Source organism: Excalfactoria chinensis, unplaced genomic scaffold (genome assembly GCF_039878825.1).
Source record: "Excalfactoria chinensis isolate bCotChi1 unplaced genomic scaffold, bCotChi1.hap2 Scaffold_71, whole genome shotgun sequence".
Classification (NCBI taxonomy): Eukaryota; Metazoa; Chordata; class Aves; order Galliformes; family Phasianidae; genus Excalfactoria; species Excalfactoria chinensis.
In genome coordinates this window covers 221,074-240,937 of record NW_027315711.1, presented here as the reverse complement: position 1 = coordinate 240,937, position 19,864 = coordinate 221,074, and the positions used below count along the sequence as shown (strand labels likewise).

General features: G+C 49.3%; 1 protein-coding gene across 2 annotated transcripts; it reads right to left on the bottom strand.

Moving 5' to 3' along the window:
* Positions 1–4,959: 4,959 nt before the first annotated feature.
* On the bottom strand, positions 4,960–19,414 carry LOC140265216 (uncharacterized). 2 transcript variants are annotated; one of them, XM_072361116.1, is made up of 13 exons: positions 19,019–19,414; positions 13,834–13,954; positions 13,041–13,145; positions 12,705–12,796; positions 12,092–12,164; positions 7,775–11,419; positions 7,604–7,660; positions 7,382–7,438; positions 7,187–7,246; positions 7,045–7,109; positions 6,742–6,817; positions 6,533–6,579; positions 4,960–6,441 (listed from the first exon to the last, which is right to left on the bottom strand). In XM_072361116.1, exons 6-13 carry the CDS (start codon positions 8,093–8,095, stop codon positions 6,240–6,242), a joined length of 885 nt encoding a protein of 294 aa, XP_072217217.1. In that variant the 5' UTR covers positions 8,096–11,419; positions 12,092–12,164; positions 12,705–12,796; positions 13,041–13,145; positions 13,834–13,954; positions 19,019–19,414; the 3' UTR covers positions 4,960–6,239. The 2 variants fall into 2 exon arrangements, with proteins under 2 accessions (XP_072217217.1, XP_072217216.1); XM_072361115.1 differs by having other exon boundaries at positions 7,187–7,438.
* Positions 19,415–19,864: the final 450 nt, after the last annotated feature.

Here is a 19,864-nt window from a genome sequence, read left to right as displayed (position 1 = left end):
TTCAGAGCCCAGCATGCCCCCCTTGTCTGTGAAATGACCCTATGTGCTTTACCATTTTCTCTTACTGGGGCAGTGCCTGTCTCCCTTTGTGCTACATTGGGGTTACATGGGGGGGAGATTCTCTAGAGGGTCCCATTGATGAGTTTTTTTGTTTGTTTGTTTGTTTTTCCTAATTCCTCTTCCTCCTGGTCCCAGCCTTTTTCTTTTTACTAATTACAGGCTGATTTCTTGTATCTAACAGGCAGCATATTCTGATTCCTCCTTCAAAAAGGGGTTTTGTTCTTATATATATACATATAAATTCAAGATCTGACAAACCCAAACTTCATCAGATCCATATTTTGGCCAAATATTGATTTTCCCTGTAGTGGCTCTCTAGGCCATATCTGTACACAATATTTAAACAACTTTTCCCTGTCCTTTTTCCTGATTTTGGGATCATTTTTTCTTAGGTATCTCTTTCCCTTGTGTTCCCCCCCATTACTCTGTTTTCTATTGATTCCTACACACACAACGGGGGGGGGGGGAACCGATGGTTGAAAGCAAATCTCGAAAAGCCAACACGTTAAAGCGGAGGTAACACAACCCTACTGCGCTACCAATAATTAATAAGACAAACACACAGCAACATATAGAACATGAAAGAGACTTTCGCTTCATCCGTCCCCTCGCAGGAGGTCGGAACCGCGGGTCGGGACTCCGCTCTCGCCCCGCAGCTGTGCTGCGTCTCACTCACACCACAGCCACACAGACTGCACAAGACCGGTCTTTACACACTTCAAGGTACAACATTTCAGTACTTAGTTTCAATGTACAGTAACAAGCGCTAATAAGAGATGCTAATAATGGCCAAATACACAACAATTCCTGCTAATACAGCTAGGAAAACCCAGGCTAACACTGACAGAGTGTACTTTGTCACCAACCAACCAGCCCCTTAAGGGGGAGCAAAAATAGCTCTCCTCGTGCACGCACGGTAATCCCGGTGGGACTTGAACCCACAGCTGAAACTGCCTTAGTGGGACCCAAACCCACAATTAGAACAGCTCAGACCGCTTCAGTGGGACTTAAACCCACAATTGAAACGGCTCAGAGACCGCTTCAGTGGGACTTGAACCCACGATCTACACGGCCCCTGATCGTGATTACACAACCAACAACCCGGGCCCTTTACCAAAGGGGAGAGCATGACAGCTCACACCTCCCGCGCAGGACGTCTCCTCACGACTTACGGATTCCCCTGTACCCATTAAACATCCCTTATCCGCCGATAGAGGGTCCTTGTCTGCTCCCGCAGTGATCGGATGAGGGAAGGGAGTCCTTCCGAGAAATCTCGGGGCGCGCCAAAGGTGTCCCCTCTCTCAGCCGGTCCTGCAGCCGAACAGAGAGGGTCCCATCTGGGGTGCCAAAATGATTTGCGGAATCAAACTCTATAATCCAGAGATCGGTTATAAAGCAGGTATGTTTATTCCAGCGTTGTGCAGCGCCGGGTGCAAGGGGGATAGCTCCTCCAAACTTGCACACCGACTGGTAACATCGTGACACAGATATAGGTACATTTAGTGCATAGTCAATGATTTCTTGGACTTCTAATACATAGTCAATAGTTCTTGGAATTCTGATACATATTCAATAGCTCTTTAGCATGCAGACCCCCTCTTGTCTTATCAGGGGGAATGCAACTCCTCTTCTGGTATTTACTCCTCCTTGCCTGATGTTGTCTGTGAGGTCTCACTCCTTATCTGCATCCTCCCTGCTCTCCTAGGCCCCTTGTTTCTTTTACTTGTTACTTTTAAGTTTCCTTTACTTATTTCTATAAGCTACCTTTAACTATCCTTTACTTGTTTCTATAAACTACCTTTACTATCCCCTTTAGCCCTCCTTTGTTCCAAATTCCTGCTTCACTGTTCACTACCTTTAACTATCCCCCTTTTAGCCCCCCTTTATTTGGAATTCTAGCAGAGCATCTGTTTCCTGCTTCACTGTTCAGGATGACACAAAGTACAAATGTCTGAGTTAGAACAGCACACAACACCAACTTGTCGCAGACAGCAGCCCGTGGTTCTGCAGGAGTGCTGACACAAATACTACAGAGCAAATGTAGGGTAAGGAACGATCCAGCGAGAGTTGATTTTACATTCCGTTTTTGGGGTGTCCTTTGCCTTCCAAGAATATTTGCTATGGGATTTCATTAAGCTTAGGGAAGCTGGCCTCAGCGGAGCTGAGTCAGTTGACACAGGCTGGCCAGGGAGAGAAGTGTTTTGCTGGCTTATCAGCAACTGGATGGTGACTCACAGGGGCAACTGGCAAGAGTGAGGCCTTGGGACAGAAGGTGTTAAATCGAGGATCTTCTCCTTTTGTTGTGAGCTTTCTGATGCCTCCACCCCTCACTGCCATCCCCCCACCTCCTGCTCATCTGGGGGAGGGGACGAAGGCATCAGTTTTCCTTGAGCTTCCATTAAATCTCATGGAACACCCTTTTGCCAGCCCATTATCCAGAGACAATGACATTTATGATCAGTATTTCGCCTACTTGTACTTACTGGCAATGAGACCCTTCCAGTCCCATTGAGCTTTGGGCCGGGTGGCCCAGGGGCAAGTCTGACTGCTGCAAGCCTCACTCCCCTTGGCTCAGATTTACTGGTAGAAGAAATCACCGGCCCATATTTTCTCCCACAGTTAGTTAACTCTTGGGTAACCTTCCCCCATGTCCGTACTTTGTATCCTGACTGCAGATGGTTGGATGTTACAATTCCTTCTAACACTGCCCGGGTTCTTTCTCCCTGGGACACAGCCAGTATCTTCCCTTGCAGTTGTACGCCCATGGGTTTCAGCGATTCTCGAAGCCCCCTGATTAAAAGAGTCATCCTCTCAGGATCAACAGGCAACAGGTGATTCATTATGTGGCTGCTTTATTCTATTGTGCATCATTTGGAGACAGGCAGCCTTTTGAACACTTTCCACTAATTGATCAGCTGTCCCAGTAATGACAAGAGGGTCTCTCCCTTTCTAAAGTGTTAAGACCGCCTGCCCAATAGGCATCCCTCTGTGTTAAGGACCAAGGAGCATCTTTAACTACTGTTGCCAGTTGTTATAAATACTCCTGGTCCCCAATAACCTTCAGCCTCCTTTTCAGTTAATAGTATTTGGTCTCCACCCGTGAGACTGACCCTCCATACATACTGTGCCTTTGGAGAGAGACCAAAATCTCTTTTTAATTTTGCTAACTCAGTGGCAGAGAAGGGAATTTCTTTAACATTCATTTGATGTTAACACGTTAATGCTGTGATCAAATGCATCTTCAGTTTTTATCTAAGGATGCAATTGGGTTGGCGAGTCCTCTACTTTGTCAAGCCTGGACTTTATTTCTTTCAGTCTTTCTAGAGGATGGATTTTTTCTTGAGGCAAGTTATGAACGACAGCGTTGCTGTTATCCCTACACGTTAACAGCTCCTTAAAAGCCATTTCCAACAGAACTGAATTATGTTTTTCTCTTTGTAGCTGTTCCCCAATTCACCATTTGAATTGTTCACCACTTGATCCTGCAGAGTTTTTACCAACTCTTGTATTGCTTTTGGAGAAACCTACATACAGATGCCACTTTGACTCTGCCCTGTATTTCCCAGTTTATCCCACAGTTCCCACTGTGTCCAATAGAACCACCTCTGCCCTGTTGTCATGGTGTTGTTATGTTGCTGTCAATATTCCACATCATAACATCATGTGCAGCATGTTATGGATATTTGGATATTGTGACGTCGTGGCCAGAGAGAAGTCACGGGAGGAGGACATCTATAATGACATCTATAATCTCGCTCCCAGGCTGGAGCTCTCTCTCTCTCTCGAACTCTCGGAGAGTGGGAAGCGTTCCAGCCGTGTTGCCTAGAGGTTACAGTCAGCCTCTCGGTTTTTGGGGACTGTGTCTCTCTGTTTTGTTCGATTTATTAGCCTCAATCATATTGTATTGTGTTATCATGTATTCCGATATCATATTTAGTAAAATAAGTTTTTCCTCCTTAGATTGCTGCCACTGTTCTCTTTTCCCATTCCCCTTTTTCCCTTCCTTTTCCGGGCTGGGGTCCCTATGGGGCAGCTGCCCCCTGTCACAGGCACAGGTAAATCTAGGTAACCGTGACACAGCATCACCCCAGTGTCACCCCAACACAGCCCCAGTGTCACCCCAACGTCAGCCCAACATCAACCCAGCAGCATCACCCCAGCATCACCCCAACACAGCCCCAGTGTCACCCCAACATCACCCCCGTGTCACCCTAACACAGACCCAATATCACCCCAACATCACCCCCATGTCACCCTAACACAGCCCCAATGTCACCCCAACATCACCCCCATGTCACCCTAACACAGACCCAACATCACCCCAATGTCACCCCAGCATCACGCCAACACAGCCCCAATATCACCCCTGTGTTACCACAATACCACCCCAATGTCACACCAATGTCACCCCAGCATCACCCCAACGTCATTCCAACACAGCCCCAATGTCACCCAAACGTCACTCCCTTCAGTCACCTCCCAGTGAGCAGCACCCCAGCATTAGACCAACAATGTCAGTGCCCAGCACTGGGGGGCCCCAGGGGGAAGTGGGGGCTCTGAGGGATGCAGGGGGGCTTTGGTAGCACTGGGAGGTTCTGAGTGCGCTGAGGGGCACTGGGGGCAATGGAGGGCATTGAGGGGCACTGGGGGGGCAGTGTAGGGCATTGGGGGGCTCTGAAGGGCACTGAGAAGCTCTGAGGGGCACTGGGGGGCAGTGGAGGGCATTGGGAAGCTATGAGGGGCATTGGGGGGCAGTGGAGAATAATGGGGGGCTCTGAGGAGCACTGGGGAGCAGTGAAAGTCATTGTGGGCCTCTGAGGGGCACTGGGGGGCAGTGGAGGGCATTGGGGGGCTCTGAGGAGCACTGGGGACAGTGGAGGGCATTGGGGGGCTCTGAGGAGCACTGAGGAGCACTGAGGAGCAATGGAGGACACTGGGGAGGGCTCTGAGGGTCACTGGGGAGCTCTGAGGGGCACTGGGGGCAATGGAGGGCATTGGGGTCTCTGAGGAGCACTGGGGTGCAGTGGAGGGCATTGAGGGGCTCTCAATATCTTATCATAGGATCATAGGATGGCCTGCATTGAGGAGCACTGTAATGATCATCTCGTTTCAACTGGTGCAGCTGGAGGCCATTCCTTCTCGTCCTATCATTGTTATGCAAGAGAAGAGACTGACCCCCAGCTCACCACGGCCTCCCTTTGGAAGTTATAGGGAGCAATAAGGTCTCCCCTGAGCCTTTTTTGTAGTGAGGGGCCCAACAATGAACACAGCACTGGAGCTGCAGCTCTGGATCTCATTTGGCACTGGGGTGCACCCTTTTGCTAAAGGGGTTCAATCTTTGGCCCTTTTGAAAGGGCTTCACCCTTTTATTTCTTGGGGTTATGCAGTTTGCTGTAGGGCTGACCCATTTGGCCTCGGGGTTCTGCTTTTAGGTTCCATTTCTCCCCATTTTCCATCTCTATCCCCCTCCAGGGCTCCATAGCAGAGACACTTTATCTTTGCTGCAGCCTTCATGGATAAACTGCAGTGGGCAGAAGAGATGCATGCAGACAAAGCAGCAGGCATCTGAGTGCAGAGGGATGCTGCCCATCCCATTTCTCTTCCCATCTACGTCTGCTCTCACTCTGTGCTTTTCAAGGGGTGGATCTTTTCCCACCTCCTGAGCCTCCCCTGCTCAGCAAAGAGGCACAACCACCAAATTGAGGGGAATAATAGGTAGGTATTTATTGAGGGCTTTCTTAACAACCAATTGGAGGTAACATTGGCTAATGGGCTAATTACAATGAGAGGCCGTTAGCATAGGCCATGGCTGCTTTGATGAGTCAAAGAATGAAAGAAGACCAAGAGAAAAGACAGAAAACGGGGAAGAAAACGAGACAGAGAGGCAGCAAAGCGAGGTGGTTCAGTGCTGGTAGATCCAGCCACGTCCTGCTGTCGGGTGCGGATCTTCCGTCTGATGGGCCGTCGGAGGTTTGTTGTTCAGCTGACAGCGGCTCCCGATGACAGTCCAGACTGATTTCCAACAAGTCCAACGTGGTGGCACTCAGCCGCCTGCCAGCACTGCCCCACTGCTGTGCCTGGGGGCAGGAGCACAGGAGAGGCCCCTTCCATGTGGACAGAGCCCTGTCCCCTGCCCCAGCACGCAGCCCCGAGCTGGGAGGGGTTATTGAGCTGGGCGGTCAGATGGGCAGCAGCCCATCACAGACCACACGCAGGGTCCTGCTTGCAAAGTACGCCACGGGAGCGTACATTGGCTGGGGCAGCACCCGCAGCAGGAGCCGATAGAGCAGCTCCTGGTCATAGTGCCGGGCGTAAAATAGGGCAGAGCCCAGCACAGCAATGAGCAGCAGCTGGAGGCAGACCAAGATGAGGCAGATGGTCCTGTGGGGCAAAAGAGGGGTCCTGGCCATCAGCCCACTGATGGGAGCCCGGCAGCTGTTGGCTGGGCACAGGGCAAGGAGGGGAGACTCACTGCATCCAGAAGGAGAGCCCACGTCTCCTGGCCCGCTCCTTCTTCTCCTGTAGGTGAAGATGGGGCAGGGATGGTGGTCAGGGCCCGCTGCGCAGCAGGGCTTCATGCAGGACTTGGGAGCCCAGCAGCACAACGGTGCTGCAGGGAGCCCTGTCCCCAGGGAGACCTCTGTTGGATGGGGTGAGGGTGCTGTGTGTTCTGCCCCTTACCAGCTGTGCCTCCACCAGCTCCGGCAGCACAGCCCCAGGCACACGCTCTACCTCCAGCTCCATCTGATGCTGCCGCCTGTGGGCAACAAGGCTTGGTTGGAGGCTGCCGGCCTCTGTCACCGCGGGGGCTCCCCAGCAGCGTGTGCCCACCCCAGGGCTGGGACGGGGCCGCTCTGCCACACCATGCAGGAAGCAGAGCCCCATCCCCAGCAGCGCTGCACCCATTGCTGCCCCAGGTGTGTCAGAGACCCCCGTGTGCAGGCGTGGGCTGCAGGGTCCCATGGGTGGCTCCCATGCACTCACCAGGCACCCTCCAGCTCCAGCTCCTCCCGCTCCTCTCGCAGGCGCTGTTTCTCCCGGCGCAGCACCTGGCAGACAAAAGGCTGAGCTCCATGTCCACAACACGGGGGTGGGCAGCCCCGCTCCCCTCGCCCCTCCACACTACCTCCATCTCCTCGCTCCCAGCCTTCAGCTGCTCCTCCAGCTGGGCAATGAGCTGCTTCTCCTGCAAGACAACGGCTGTAATGAGGGCTGGCCGCGTTGGGACCCACGGACCCGAGGGATGGGGACCGAGGTCCTCCTGCACAGCCAGAGGCGTGAGGATGCCGAGCTGTGAGGACGAGCCCTCACTGCCCCCTACCTGCTCCAGCTCCTCCTTACGGGCAGCCGTTCTTTCAGCCCGTATTTGCTGGGCGTCCTGTGCGAAAGAGAAGAGCAGCGGCCGTCAGGGCACCGGCGCTCCCACGGGGCTCCGTCCCCTCCTGCCTCCTCCATCGGGGCAAGCAGGGCCTGCAGGGCTGGAGCTGCAGACCCACACGAGGGCACTTCTCCCACCGCACCCCACACAGCAGCATCTGCTCACCTTCAGCAAAGACGCCCTGGCCGCGGCCGTGCGGTTCTCCATCATCCGCTCATAAGCCTGTGCGAGGGGAAAGGAGCGGCGTTGGCACCCGGCTCTCTGCTGCCATGCCGTGGGCAGGGTGCCCTCCAGCCGGCAGCTCGGCCCTTCTGTGCCCGTCCACCCAGAGCTCACCTGCTCCAGCTGCTGCAGCAGCTCCACGCGCTGCAGAGCTGTTAATGTTCCGCTGGCAAACTGGGCCCGCATTGCTGCACCACTGGCACAGCTGCTCGCAGGACCTGCACCGCCTGCAGAATGGGGCCGGCAGGTTCGGCGCTGACCCACTGCCCCTGCCCCACCCCGGGGGGGCTCTGTGAGGTCAGCGCGACATTGTGACGTCACCAGCACAGGAGGGTCCTGGGAGGTCACAGGGACAGAACGTGGTTTGTGCTGGAAGAGTCCTTGAAGGTCATTAAGAACCAGAGAATGCCCTCTCTTTGGGTTCCCATATCCCATCCTTATGGAACCAACAGATCTCCTTTCTTTAGCAGCCCTATTCTCATCTCTTTCGGTCCCCAACCCCCGTTCTTCTCCCTTTCAGCTCCCCCTTCCTCTCTATTTGGCACCCCCAAGTCTCTGGGCACCTTTATTTCCCTCCCCTTAGTCTCCCTGCCCCCCCGCCCTGCCCCTATTTCCAACCCCAACCGTCCAGGTGAGCGGCACGGGGACACTACAGCCCCACAGGGCACTTGGGGGACCCTGGGTGTCTCCGCAGCCCTGAGGACCGGGCATCAGGGGCTGGGAATTAATTGATGGCATGGAGGGGACTGTCCGTGGCCTGTTCCACGGGGACCTGGGCACTGTCACCTCCAGCCCTTCCTTTGCGCTCTATGGGGCTGTGAAGAGGAATGGATCTGGAGGGGGCAGGCTCAGGGTGCCCTATGGATGGCCAGAGTCACCATGCAGGTGGGACAGGGGCTGTGGCTTCCGTCCCCAGTGGACCCACATTCTGCCCCGGGTCTCTCGGCTGCTGCCAGTCCTTCTCCTGCCCTGAGTCCTTGGGGACAAACCCTGCAGGGACAAGGCTCCTCCTTGCCAGTGCTGCCCTCTGGTGCCCAGTGAGGACCCTGATGGTCAGTGACACCCTCTGATGATCAATAAATCCCTCAGCAAACCTACACTCTGTGTGTCCGTGTCCTTGTTCTCGTGCTCAGCAGGGACTGCTGGGATCTGTCCCTGCCTGGCAGTGCTCACCTCACAGTTCTGGGAGGCCTCCCCAGCTCCATGCCATGCACACCATGTCCTGCACCCCTGTGGGCTTCCCCTCCCTCACTCATCATCTGCTCCAAAGTCCTAAAGGATGCAGCTCCTCATGCTGCCATCAACCCTAGTACCCTCCCTCTGCTCTCTCTCAGTTCCTCTGTACATTTCCTCCCAAACCCTTCACCCTTTGATCCACCTCTGCATGGACACAGTGTGACCACAACACCCTCCTTTTAGCCCCTCTCTTATTGCAGCCACTTGTCACACCTTTGGGTCTGCTTTAGGCCGCGTGCCTCAGTGCCCCAACCCCCTACCCATCACCCCGAACAAGGGCTGCATATCCCCTCCCATGGACACCTCCAATCTCCCGATGACCAATGAAGCCCTCTGATGACCAGTGACATCCCAACTCAATCAATAAAGCCTTCTGATGGTCAGTGAACATCTCTGACAACCAGTGGAGCCCTCTGCCAACCAACAAAGCCTTCGGATGACCGCAGCCACCTTCTGACATCACTGCAAGCCCTCTGATGGCCTGCAGCTTGCTGCTTCGTGTGCAGGGAAGAAAAGGGTGTGAAAGGAAGATGTTGACATCAGTAATGGTCTGTAATGTTTGTGTCACCACTCCTGCAGAACCACGGGCTAGTGTCTGTGACAAGTTGGTGATGTGTGCTGTTGTAACTCAGACGTTTGTACTTTGTGTGATCCCGTGTTTTATTCAGCTTACACAACGCGATGTGTCCTCCGTGTGCTTTGTAACCACTGCTACTGGTGACAGACAAGGCCAACAAGTCAGGGCAACATTTGTAACCGAGCCCCAAACTCCTTTGGAGCAATTGTGTCCCACTGAAGTCCCTCTTCCCACGCCAAGCGGGAATGAGATGCACAATCAGCCAGGGTTGGCCTTGCCGTGTCTGCACCCCATCATGTGGGTACCTGCAGTGCCCAGGCCAGATGATGTGCCCGGCAGTGCAAAGCCGGCCCACGTGTGTGCAGATGGCAAGAGCGTGCCTGCAGCATTGTGCACGGACAGGGCCGTGTGTGGAGGGCATTCCCCATTGCAGCTCCGTGCTACCTGTTGTGGTTTGGGGATGTTTTGTAGATATCCCACATCAGAACATCATGCAGAGCGGTGGCAGTTCAAGAGTTCACCTTCTGGTCCTGTGGCCTGCCTTCTTTGGGCACTGTGGCTCTCAGAAGGGAGGGGAGGAGTGGCATTTCCCCAGAGGACTTTGAGCCCAGAGGAAGAAAGATGGAGCTCCCAGAAGGATGCCAGTATTTGACTTACGGAGAAATTGTTACAGTTACCTGAGTATTGGAAATTACAATACAAGGAAATTTCAACAATGAATTTCAGTGCAGTATTTTACCATCCAGTGCTGCTGATCCAAGCTCATGGCCTTGTTCAATAGAGCACATATACACAAACAGTCTGGAATCCACGTACAAACTTTCAAGTCCTCCGAGAACTGATAATGCTAATACTGCATCATCAGTTCATCACCAAAAATGATAAGTACCATCATTTTCAATACCCAGTTATTTTGTACCTCTTCCCGAGACACCAAAGAAGTCTTCAGAGAAAACTGACAGCATCGTGGAAGAATAACACTGAGGATAACGTCCATTAACACTCCCGACAGGAAACATCAGTCTGCAAACGGGAATCTAAGTTGAATCAGTGCAATCCCAGGTGGTCTTGTCTTTTGCAAAACAAGTGAAGAACCACAGTGTGAACATAGTTTGAAAAGTTAGAGGTGTTACACAGAAGAAGATCAGAACTCCTCAGAGGGCACAAGCAAATCTCCAGCAACTTTGGGCAGACGGTTATTTTGCTGAAATTAGCAAGACTGTGAGGAAAACAAAGCAAAGCTACACCCTGGATTGGTGCCACAGTTTGACATCCCCTGAACAGCAGTCTGAGTCCCACTGGCACGTGAGCAGACTCCAGGCAAGGAAAAACAGTCCAGCCACTCTTGAGTTAGAAGAATAGCTTAAGTGATGAATTTGCTCACAGTAGGCAGAGGACGGTTACAAGCCGGCTCTAATAACACTGCTGTCAAGAGGTGATGATGTTGCTGCAGCACTGCAGCTACTACTGAACTTCCCAGTACATCAGTAGCCAAATATGCTACTGAATAGGAAAGACAAAACTATTTAAAAAAAACCTCTCCATCCTTAAGGACACATTCTAAGTGACGAAAGGTAAAACAAAGCAGAGCCCAGAGCTGTATTAAATCTCTACTCGGGTCACAATTCCTTTGTCGCCATATCTGATTGCTCTTTTGGTTTCTGAAAGTGCTCGGTAGAAATCCAGAGTTTACGTGGATAAAACCTCAGGATAACATCCATTTACTTACACGCGACTATTGTTAAATAATCCAAGTCAAGTCTACTTTACAAGGAAGTGTGCAACAAGCAGAAGAAGCGAAGAAGAACGTCACGTTGAGTTCACATTCTTCAAGGTGCAAATCACAGCTATTCCTGCCCCAAACCTTCTGTTCTTCAATTGCAAATAACAGCTTTTCCTTCAGCTGCTCCTAATTCTTCTAGGGTGGAAGGTGCAAGCGACTGAAACTGAAAACAAAGAGAAACCTTAAGTATTGAACAACAGCTTAGACCACCAAAAAAATCCACTAGGAACACAGGCATGTGAACTGTCCTGTTCAGAGGGATAACTGCATTTGTACCCTCTAAAACAGCCGTATCTTGATGTGCACTTGTCTCTGAGAGTTAAAGCACAACAAGCACTTGAGCAGGGATAACTTTCCAGAACTGGCAACGTGTTTAGTAACAACTCTCACCTTATCTCTCTTCTGTATCTGAAAGTTAAAATCTGAGCATCTTCACAAAGCACCAGCAGAACTGAGAAACTGAGCAGAAGCTACATTTCCTCCAGCCAAGAGGGAGCACGAATGCGGCTATTTGTTTTCATTGCCAAGATCAGGTCTGGTGATCATGAAAGATCGATCCCAGACTCTTTAGAATAAAGTACTACCTTCAGTACTAAAAGTAACTTGATGTTTTTAGTGGTGTGCAAATCCACGGCATTTACAATGGAATCAGCTCCACAACAAAACTGCTCTTCAGAAGTTCAGCTATTACTCAGCAGAGCTTACTGCCATCACCCAGTGATTTGCTTTCACACAATCTCAGCCACTTCCATATCACACCCACTTCCTACAATCTGAAAGGAGATTGCCATCCGTAAGAACAGAACCACGGCAGAGTTCGATCCTTCGTACTTACCAGGTGTGACTTCTAGGGAACCGGTTTTCCTTCCCAACTTTCTCAACGCAAAATTTTTGGGGTCCGTTGCTCCCTGTACAAAAATCAAACCATGAATCCTGAGGTCTAACTGCCCGTGTCTACCAGTAGGTAATACAGGACAACAGCGTGTGAAAGGCTCGAAAACAAGATTAGAACTACTTGCAGAGCACAAAGACATCTGTCTCTCACTACATCCCTCTGAAACAATCCACGTAGTGAAATGCAAAAATATGAAGCTGTTTTCAAAGAAACTCAACCACTGCATCACATCGTTGGTTTGGTACTGGAAGGAATCTCTGGAGTTTACCTAGTCCTTCCACTGTGAGCAAGCAGGGATACCCAGAGCAGGCTGCCCTGCCAGGACCACGTCCAAACCATCTATCATGTCACTGATGCAAGGCGTGTTCACATTCCCTCCGTCCCTTTTTCTCTACCAATATGCAAGACTCAGAAAAAAGATTCCATATAAATTCATTAAAAAAGACCCTTAAACACACAGCTTGGTCCTTATTAGGAAAAAAACAAAGAAACAAAAAAAAAAACAAACAAGGAATAAAAGTGAGCATAAAATGCATTAAAGAGGGCTCGTTACCCATGAGGTCAGCAAATCCTCCTACTGGTAATCCGCACGTTCCAGTAACAAACTGTAGAAGTCTCATTCTCATTATCTATTTCTTTCACAAACTGAAAAATAATAATAAACACTGATGTTAAGTTTAATATTGAGACATTCACTTCCCCATCACCCCTAGGACAGCTGGATCAGCAGTTATCATTTATATTTACACGGATCAGCAGTTATCATTTATATTTACACGGATCAGCAGTTACCATTTATATTTACACGCTACGTATCTGTTGAGTAATTCTGACTGCTGCTCACTAAGCTGTTGCTGTGTTCTTGTGAGGAAAAAAGATGTCTACAAACCTGCCAGATCCACAGCATCTGTCTGCTGCTTCTGGTACCATGCCGGTAGATGGTATGCCTCTGCCAGGCATTTGGATCAATTTCTTGCATTCCACACAGGAGCACCTTTAGGGGAGAAAAAGGATCATAAACATGGAAACTACAACCTACTACTTTGCTTCTACAGCAAGACTATTGTACTCCAATACTACTGTACTTCAAAGCACTTGCAATCACAGTACGCTCATTTTTAATATTAAACTCTCAGACTTCCACAGCAAATAACAACATCCGCTCACGAAGAAAATGTGGAGAGGCCACAAAAGAGAAAACCCAGTCATGAAAACGTTTGTATTTAGACATTCAAACCATACTTTCTCCTTGCCTAACCGTACCATTCTGTGCTAGAAATACGATGTTCTGCTGCAGAGTATAATTTGGAGAGAACAAAAGCAGCTAAAACCTGGTCCACTCAGTAATTTAACCATCCGCTCATATTTGGTTCTTATCTCCCTTGCTTTCCAATTGCTCACTCTTTAAACACATGCAAATCACATTGTCAAGGATGACAAAACACTGTTAGCCAAAAAATTTACACTGGCAGAATCTTAACGTTAGAAACGTGCACGTTGGTTGCAAAGAAGAAAGTTAAGAACAACGCGCTAACCAAACACTAACTGATACATACAGCTTCTCTCGCACATCCTGAAAACAGAACCGCCAGCCTCAATGAACTCTGCTCTTCAGACACTGACTGAAATTGAAGGATTACGTGGAGCAGCCTGGATCTGGCAATAGTCAAAGAATCCTTTACCTCCAGCTCCTTAGCACCAACATACTGCAGACACTGCTGTGGCAGAATTGCATTGAAGCCTTCAAAAAAAGCTTGCGTCTGTTCCTCAGCGCCTCGGGAAAGTCTCCATTCTGCTACCAGCCTGGAAAAGACACAGTAGGATCATTTAAAACGGGCTACGCTAACCCAAGTTCATCTCTGTTAGTTTCTTTTGAAATGAACCGTAAGCTGTGTTAAGAAAAATGATGGAAAGCTCTGGGGATAGAGCACTGTATAACTGTATTCTAATTGTATTCGCAACCTGGTAGAAGTTTGCTGCGTTTCTTCGTTTATAGAAAGCACAAATAAAAGCAAGTGACATATTTGGGAGATTACAGCTGAAGTTTGAACCTTACACCTGGAGTAATGGGAGGGAACACAAGGGAAAGAGATACCTAAGAAAAAATGATCCCAAAATCAGGAAAAGGACAGGGTAAAGTTGTTTAAATATTGTGTACAGATATGGCCTAGAGAAAATCAATATTTGGCCAAAATATGGATCTGATGAAGTTTGGGTTTGTCAGATCTTGAATTTATATGTATATATATAAGAACAAAACCCCTTTTCGAAGGAGGAATCAGAATATGCTGCCTGTTGGATACAAGAAATCAGCCTGTAATTAGTAAAAAGAAAAAGGCCGGGACCAGGAGGAAGAGGAATTAGGAAAAACAAACAAACAAACAAAAAAACTCATCAGTGGGACCCTCTAGAGAATCTTCCCCCATGTAACCCCAATGTAGCACAAAGGGAGACAGGCACTGCCCCAGTAAGAGAAAATGGTAAAGCACATAGGGTCATTTCACAGAAAAGGGGGGCATGCTGGGCTCTGAAGAGAATTAAAACAATGTGAAAGGGACACTAGCTGTACCAACACCTCAGTGTACCCCTTATGGGAGGTCCCACTGGGACAAGGACAAATATGCTATGTAAACTCCCACTCACTAGTGGAGACATTAGAAATTTTAAGAAGGAAATGAAATCTTTAATTGAGATTTAAAAAAAAAAAAAAAAAAAGAGTTAAATAAAAGTAAGAGTAGCAGAACAATGAGATCAATTTCTGGGGCTTTCAAAATCTTGGTCCCACCAGGAGCCCCATGTAAATATAAAAGTGGGACCTGAGGGTGAAGAAGTTGTGTTTTTAGTTGATATGGGGGCACCTCATTCATTGCTGGTCCATAAGGTATCAGGACTCGAATTAACAAATGAGGCCTTAAAGACAACAGGGGTAGAGAGAACCTGGATGACAGCACCAATTTTTGAGAGTACTGAATTAAAACTAGGGGATGAAATTGGGAATCAAGAAAAGCATGAAATAAGGCCATAAAAATAAGGGTGGTACAGCCCAAGGAACTGAACGCTATGGATTGCTAAAGGAACGTTATATGGTACTAAGGGTGTTTGTGGAAACTGAAAAACTGTATTGTTTGTTCTGTGGGCTCTGAACGGAATGGAACAAACTGCTTTGATGGTATAAGAATTGTAATTGTTAATGATACAGAAGTATAACTGAGGGTATGTGGAAATGTAACTGAGGGGACAAATAGTGGAATAGTGTGCAAAGGAAAAAGAGTTAAAGAGAAGGTGAGTTTATCTGTGCCTGTATGAGAGCAACCCCCTGCACTGTTACTCCCCCCCCCCACCAAGAATTCTTGGAGAGAAAGAGAGAGAGAGCCAGACAGAGACTGCTGCTGTAATCCACAAAGGGGGAGGTGGAAAGGGGGAAGTGAAGGGGACAGGGCACTGGAGGTGAGAACAGCCTTCATGTGCAGAGGTCTGGGAAGCCTGAAATTCCAGTGTTAGCACTGGACACCTCTGGAGAGAAGGAGATAAAACTGAAATAGGATGTTAGTAGTTTATGTAACGATGAGAGTTTGGAAAGTGAAAAAGTTTGGGACAGACACAGGCTGAAGAAGGCAAGGACTGGCAAGGTATAACAGGGATATCAGGACTGAAGAGAGGTGAACGATATGAAAACAAAACAAAACAAACTGATCGACAAACAGATAGTAAGGGAATTGGTGATAATAACAGCTGTTACTGTTGTGGTGCTAGAATAGGGCCATAGGACCCAGAGATCCCCTCAGGGAGAGGTGAAGGGAGTGGGGGCTTGAAGAGCCCAGGGAAAGCTCCGCCCCTGGAAGGAAAGCAGTGTGCAAACTGCAAAGGGAAACTGCATCTAGGGAAGCAGGATGAAGAGGTTTATTTTCTGGTGGATATGGGTGCTTCTTACTACCCATAGATGGTTTTGTAGCAGTAGTAGAAGCTACTGCCCAACAAGAAAAGGTTTATGTTTTTTGGATTAATTAAATAAAAGTAGGAATACAGCAATTCTTGTACCTGCCAGGTTACTCTGGCAAGAAATTGAATAAAACTGGAGCTAAGGGTCCAACAATATTGACTGATTAAAAACTGTAAATGTGGCTCTAACACAAACAGGAAAAACAACGTTGTACCCCCAGGAATCACAGCAATCTCAAATATGATGCACATAGGGGGGTGGGCATCAGGGCCAAACATGAAGCCCTAAATAGAAGTTAAAAGCAAGAGATTGCCCAGTCAGGGTAAAGCGGTGCCCTATAAGGATATGTGACTGTAGAAGGATAGAAGAAATAATAGATAACTTTTTGGAGCTTGGACTCCAATTTTGCAAAAATTTCTGATAGCAAGTGCAATAGTTTGGTACAAGACTTGAGGACAAGTAATAGAATTACACTCAGTAATTCTCATTACACTGAGATACACTCAGTGGTGGCAAATCCATGCACCTTATTAACCCAGTCAAGGAATGAATAGGTGGAGTTTACCTTCTGGATTTGAAGCATGTCTGTTCTGCCTGGTTTGGCCAATATGGGGAGAAGAGACTCAGTTAACCAGCACAGTGTTACCCAGGGCTGTGAGAACAGCCTAAAGATTTTTGTGAACTGGTCAACTCGTGAGCCCGAGACCTGGGATCCTCCATCCCAGGGTGGAACTTTACTGCAGCACGTGGATGCCACAGCAACAAAAGAGAACTGTGCAATGGTCTGTGAGTCTGCTGAGTTTCTTGGTTTACAGAAAGCACAACTAACTCAACAGCAAGTGACATATTTGGGAGATTACAGCTGGACTTTGAACCTTAAGGAATGCCAGGAAAGAAGCCATCTGCCAAACCCCTGAGCTGCAAATTGCCAAGGAAACGAGTAAGGGATGGCCAGGGTGTCTGAGGGCAGTGGCTGCACTGGTGCTCAATATTCAAGCAGCCTGTAAATCTCCATTGGGCCAAAGGATCCCAGTTTTAATATCTCATCCAGTGTTTACTGTATTGGAGGCAAAAGGGGGACATTGGCTCTCACCCCAGAGATTCCTGAAATACCAGGCCCATCCTGATAGAGCAGGATGTTGTAGAGATGGTTGTGACTAATGTTGTCAACCCAGTATTTTTCCTTAGCGGAACACCTGGAGAACCAGTATCTCCTGACTGCTTTGAAACAACTGAAGCTGCACATTTCAGACGGTCAGTCAGACCTAAAGGACAAACCCCTAGAAGATGCAGAAGTTCCTGGTTTACTGCACAGCTGCAGTTCTGTGAAACAAGGAGACTGTAAGGCAGTTTATGCAGTAACTGCTACTGACCAGGATCCAAGGACTATTAGCACAAACATCATCTTTGAAATCTCTAGTTCACCCATTTCAAGCTGGGGACTGGATCCTGATCCAGATGGGGAAGGAGACAAAGCTGCAGCCTGACTGGGAAGGACCGTTCCAAGTACTTCTAATGACTGAAACAGCTGTGAGGATGCCGAGAAAGGATGGACTCACTACACACTGGTAAAGGCATCCACTAGCCCTGAGGCGTGGGAACTGTTGCCACAGAAAAACCTTTAAAAGATAAGAATTAGAAGGAAATCATGAAAAGTTTTTTTATATATGCATTTTTTTATTATCATTTTAACTAACCTTTAACTTCTCCTCAAATAGGTGAATAAATTGTATGTGTAAGTGGGAGAGTATTATAACCTATATAGAACTAATGCTCACAAAAGTTTTCCATGCTGTAACAAGGAGTTTTTACTGCTGCACCCATTCGTTATCCTGATAATTATCTGGAAAATGTAAAATTTGACAGTAATGCAGGGGAGGGACCAACTGATAGTTTTGATGTGAATGAGGGACTCTTGTAGTGTATGGAATGATGTATGGTGGACAACTGCCTATTGAGGCTGGACATATACACTCCTTGAAAATACCCAGAACATCCAGGATAGGGAAGAGCTTAAAAAGGGGTAGAAAATCTCCCTAAAAACCCTGCAGTTAGGACAGTTCAGGAGATAAAAGATCTTAGGCAAACACTGGAAATCGAAACAAGATACGGGGACATTAATGCCTGGGTAGAATGGATTAAGTGTACTGTCCAGAGTCCCAACCGTAGCAATTGCTTTGCTTGTGTATAAGAATGGCCCGTAGCTCAGGTGGTGCCCTTTCTGCTGGGGTGGACCAAGGACCCCAAGAGAATGTGATGCATGATTGCCCTGTACCAAGAGAAAACTGCCTGGGAAACAGAGACTGCAGATCTCTCTCTCTCGTTCCTCCAATGCCTGATACAGATGTCAAGATCCCTCCTGCAATCTCTACAGCAGTAGGTAACCACACAGCTTGCCTCTCACGGCAGGGTGTGAAGGCTACCAGGCCTATGGGAAACTTCCTTATGCAGTGAGGTCTTGAATGTTATGGAGGACTCAGCAGGAAATTATACAAGATTGGGAATCTCCAGGGCAGATCTCTGGTGGTACCGTGGGGGAAAGATTTTATGGTCCGACTTAACCATCTCACTGGGGAGGCACCTGTTCAATGAGTTCTACCATTCACCCTGGCATTTGAAAAAGAAATGTATATAGATTCAGTCAGGTACCTAGAGGTGTCCCTGATAAATTTAAGGCAAGAAATCAAAATGCTGCAGGATCTGAGTCGCTGTTTTGGTGGGTGACAATCAACAAGAACATAGAAATGATAAGGGAATCTAGATGCCACACACTGGAAAGGAATGATCTAGCAGGAGAGAAATCCTGCTAGATGAAAGAAAAGGGGGGAATGAAGAGCGAAGCAGGAATTTGGAACAAAGGGGGGCTAAAAGGGGGATAGTTAAAGGTAGTTTATAGCAATAAGTAAAGGAAGCTGGAATAAACATACCTGCTTTATAACCGATCTCTGGATTATAGAGTTTGATCCCGCAAGTCAGCACAACAGCGGACCGAAGCACGCCGGGGAGTCGCGGCTCGGCACCCGGCGCCACCCGGATCTTACAGCCAGCGAGCGACCGGCAAACAAACGGACGTCTTCCTGCCGCGCGGCCCAGCACGGCCGGAGCCGCACCGCACGATCCGGGCCGGCTCAGGCTCTGCCTCCAGGCTTTTGGGGCCGGCCGGCTGACTCCGCAGCGAGACCGTGGAGCCGCCCGGGAGCCGCCTCTGGGTGCCGGCAGCGCCGCGAGCTCCTCCCCCGGCAGCCCCTCCGTGCCCCCGCACCGAGGCCCGACCCCGTCCGCAGCGCACAGCCCGCTCCTCCCGGCCCCGCCATGTTGCATCGCCCCGGAAGTGCTCGCCGCCGCCGCCAAGCACTTCCTGTCACGTGGCTCAGGCCGGCCTGGGGGCGGCCCGGGGCCTGTTGGGGGGGGGCGGCTGCCGGGAAAGGACCCGATCATGAACGGCTCGTGTCGTGTCAATCAATACCCCCAGCTCCGTTTCCTCCACACAGTCCTCCAGCCACTCCGCCCCAAGTCTGTAGCATCACCTGGGCTTGTTGTGGCCAAAGTGCAGGACCCGGCATTTGCTCTTGTTGAACCTCATCCCATTGGCTTCAGCCCGGCTCTCCAGCCTGTCCAGATCCCTCTGTAGGGCCTCGCTACCCCCAGGCAGATCCACACTCCCAGCCAATTTGATGTCTTCTGCGAACTTACCGAGGGAGCAGTCAATGCCCTCATCCAAGTCATCAATAAAGATGTTGAAGAGGACAGGCCCCAGCACCGACCCCTGAGGA

What these genes read in the sequence shown, in the direction of transcription:
- LOC140265216 (XM_072361115.1), bottom strand. Translation starts at nt 8,095, where the DNA reads ATGGGATATGGGAACCCAAAGAGAGGGCATTCTCTGGTTCTTAATGAC. An exon ending in TGCTGCAGCAGCTGGAGCAG is followed by an intron (nt 7,661 to 7,774) that starts GTGAGCTCTGGG and finishes CCCCTCGCACAG; the next exon opens with GCTTATGAGCGGATGATGGA. An exon ending in AGCTGGTGGAGGCACAGCTG is followed by an intron (nt 6,580 to 6,741) that starts GTAAGGGGCAGA and finishes CTTCACCTACAG; the next exon opens with GAGAAGAAGGAGCGGGCCAG.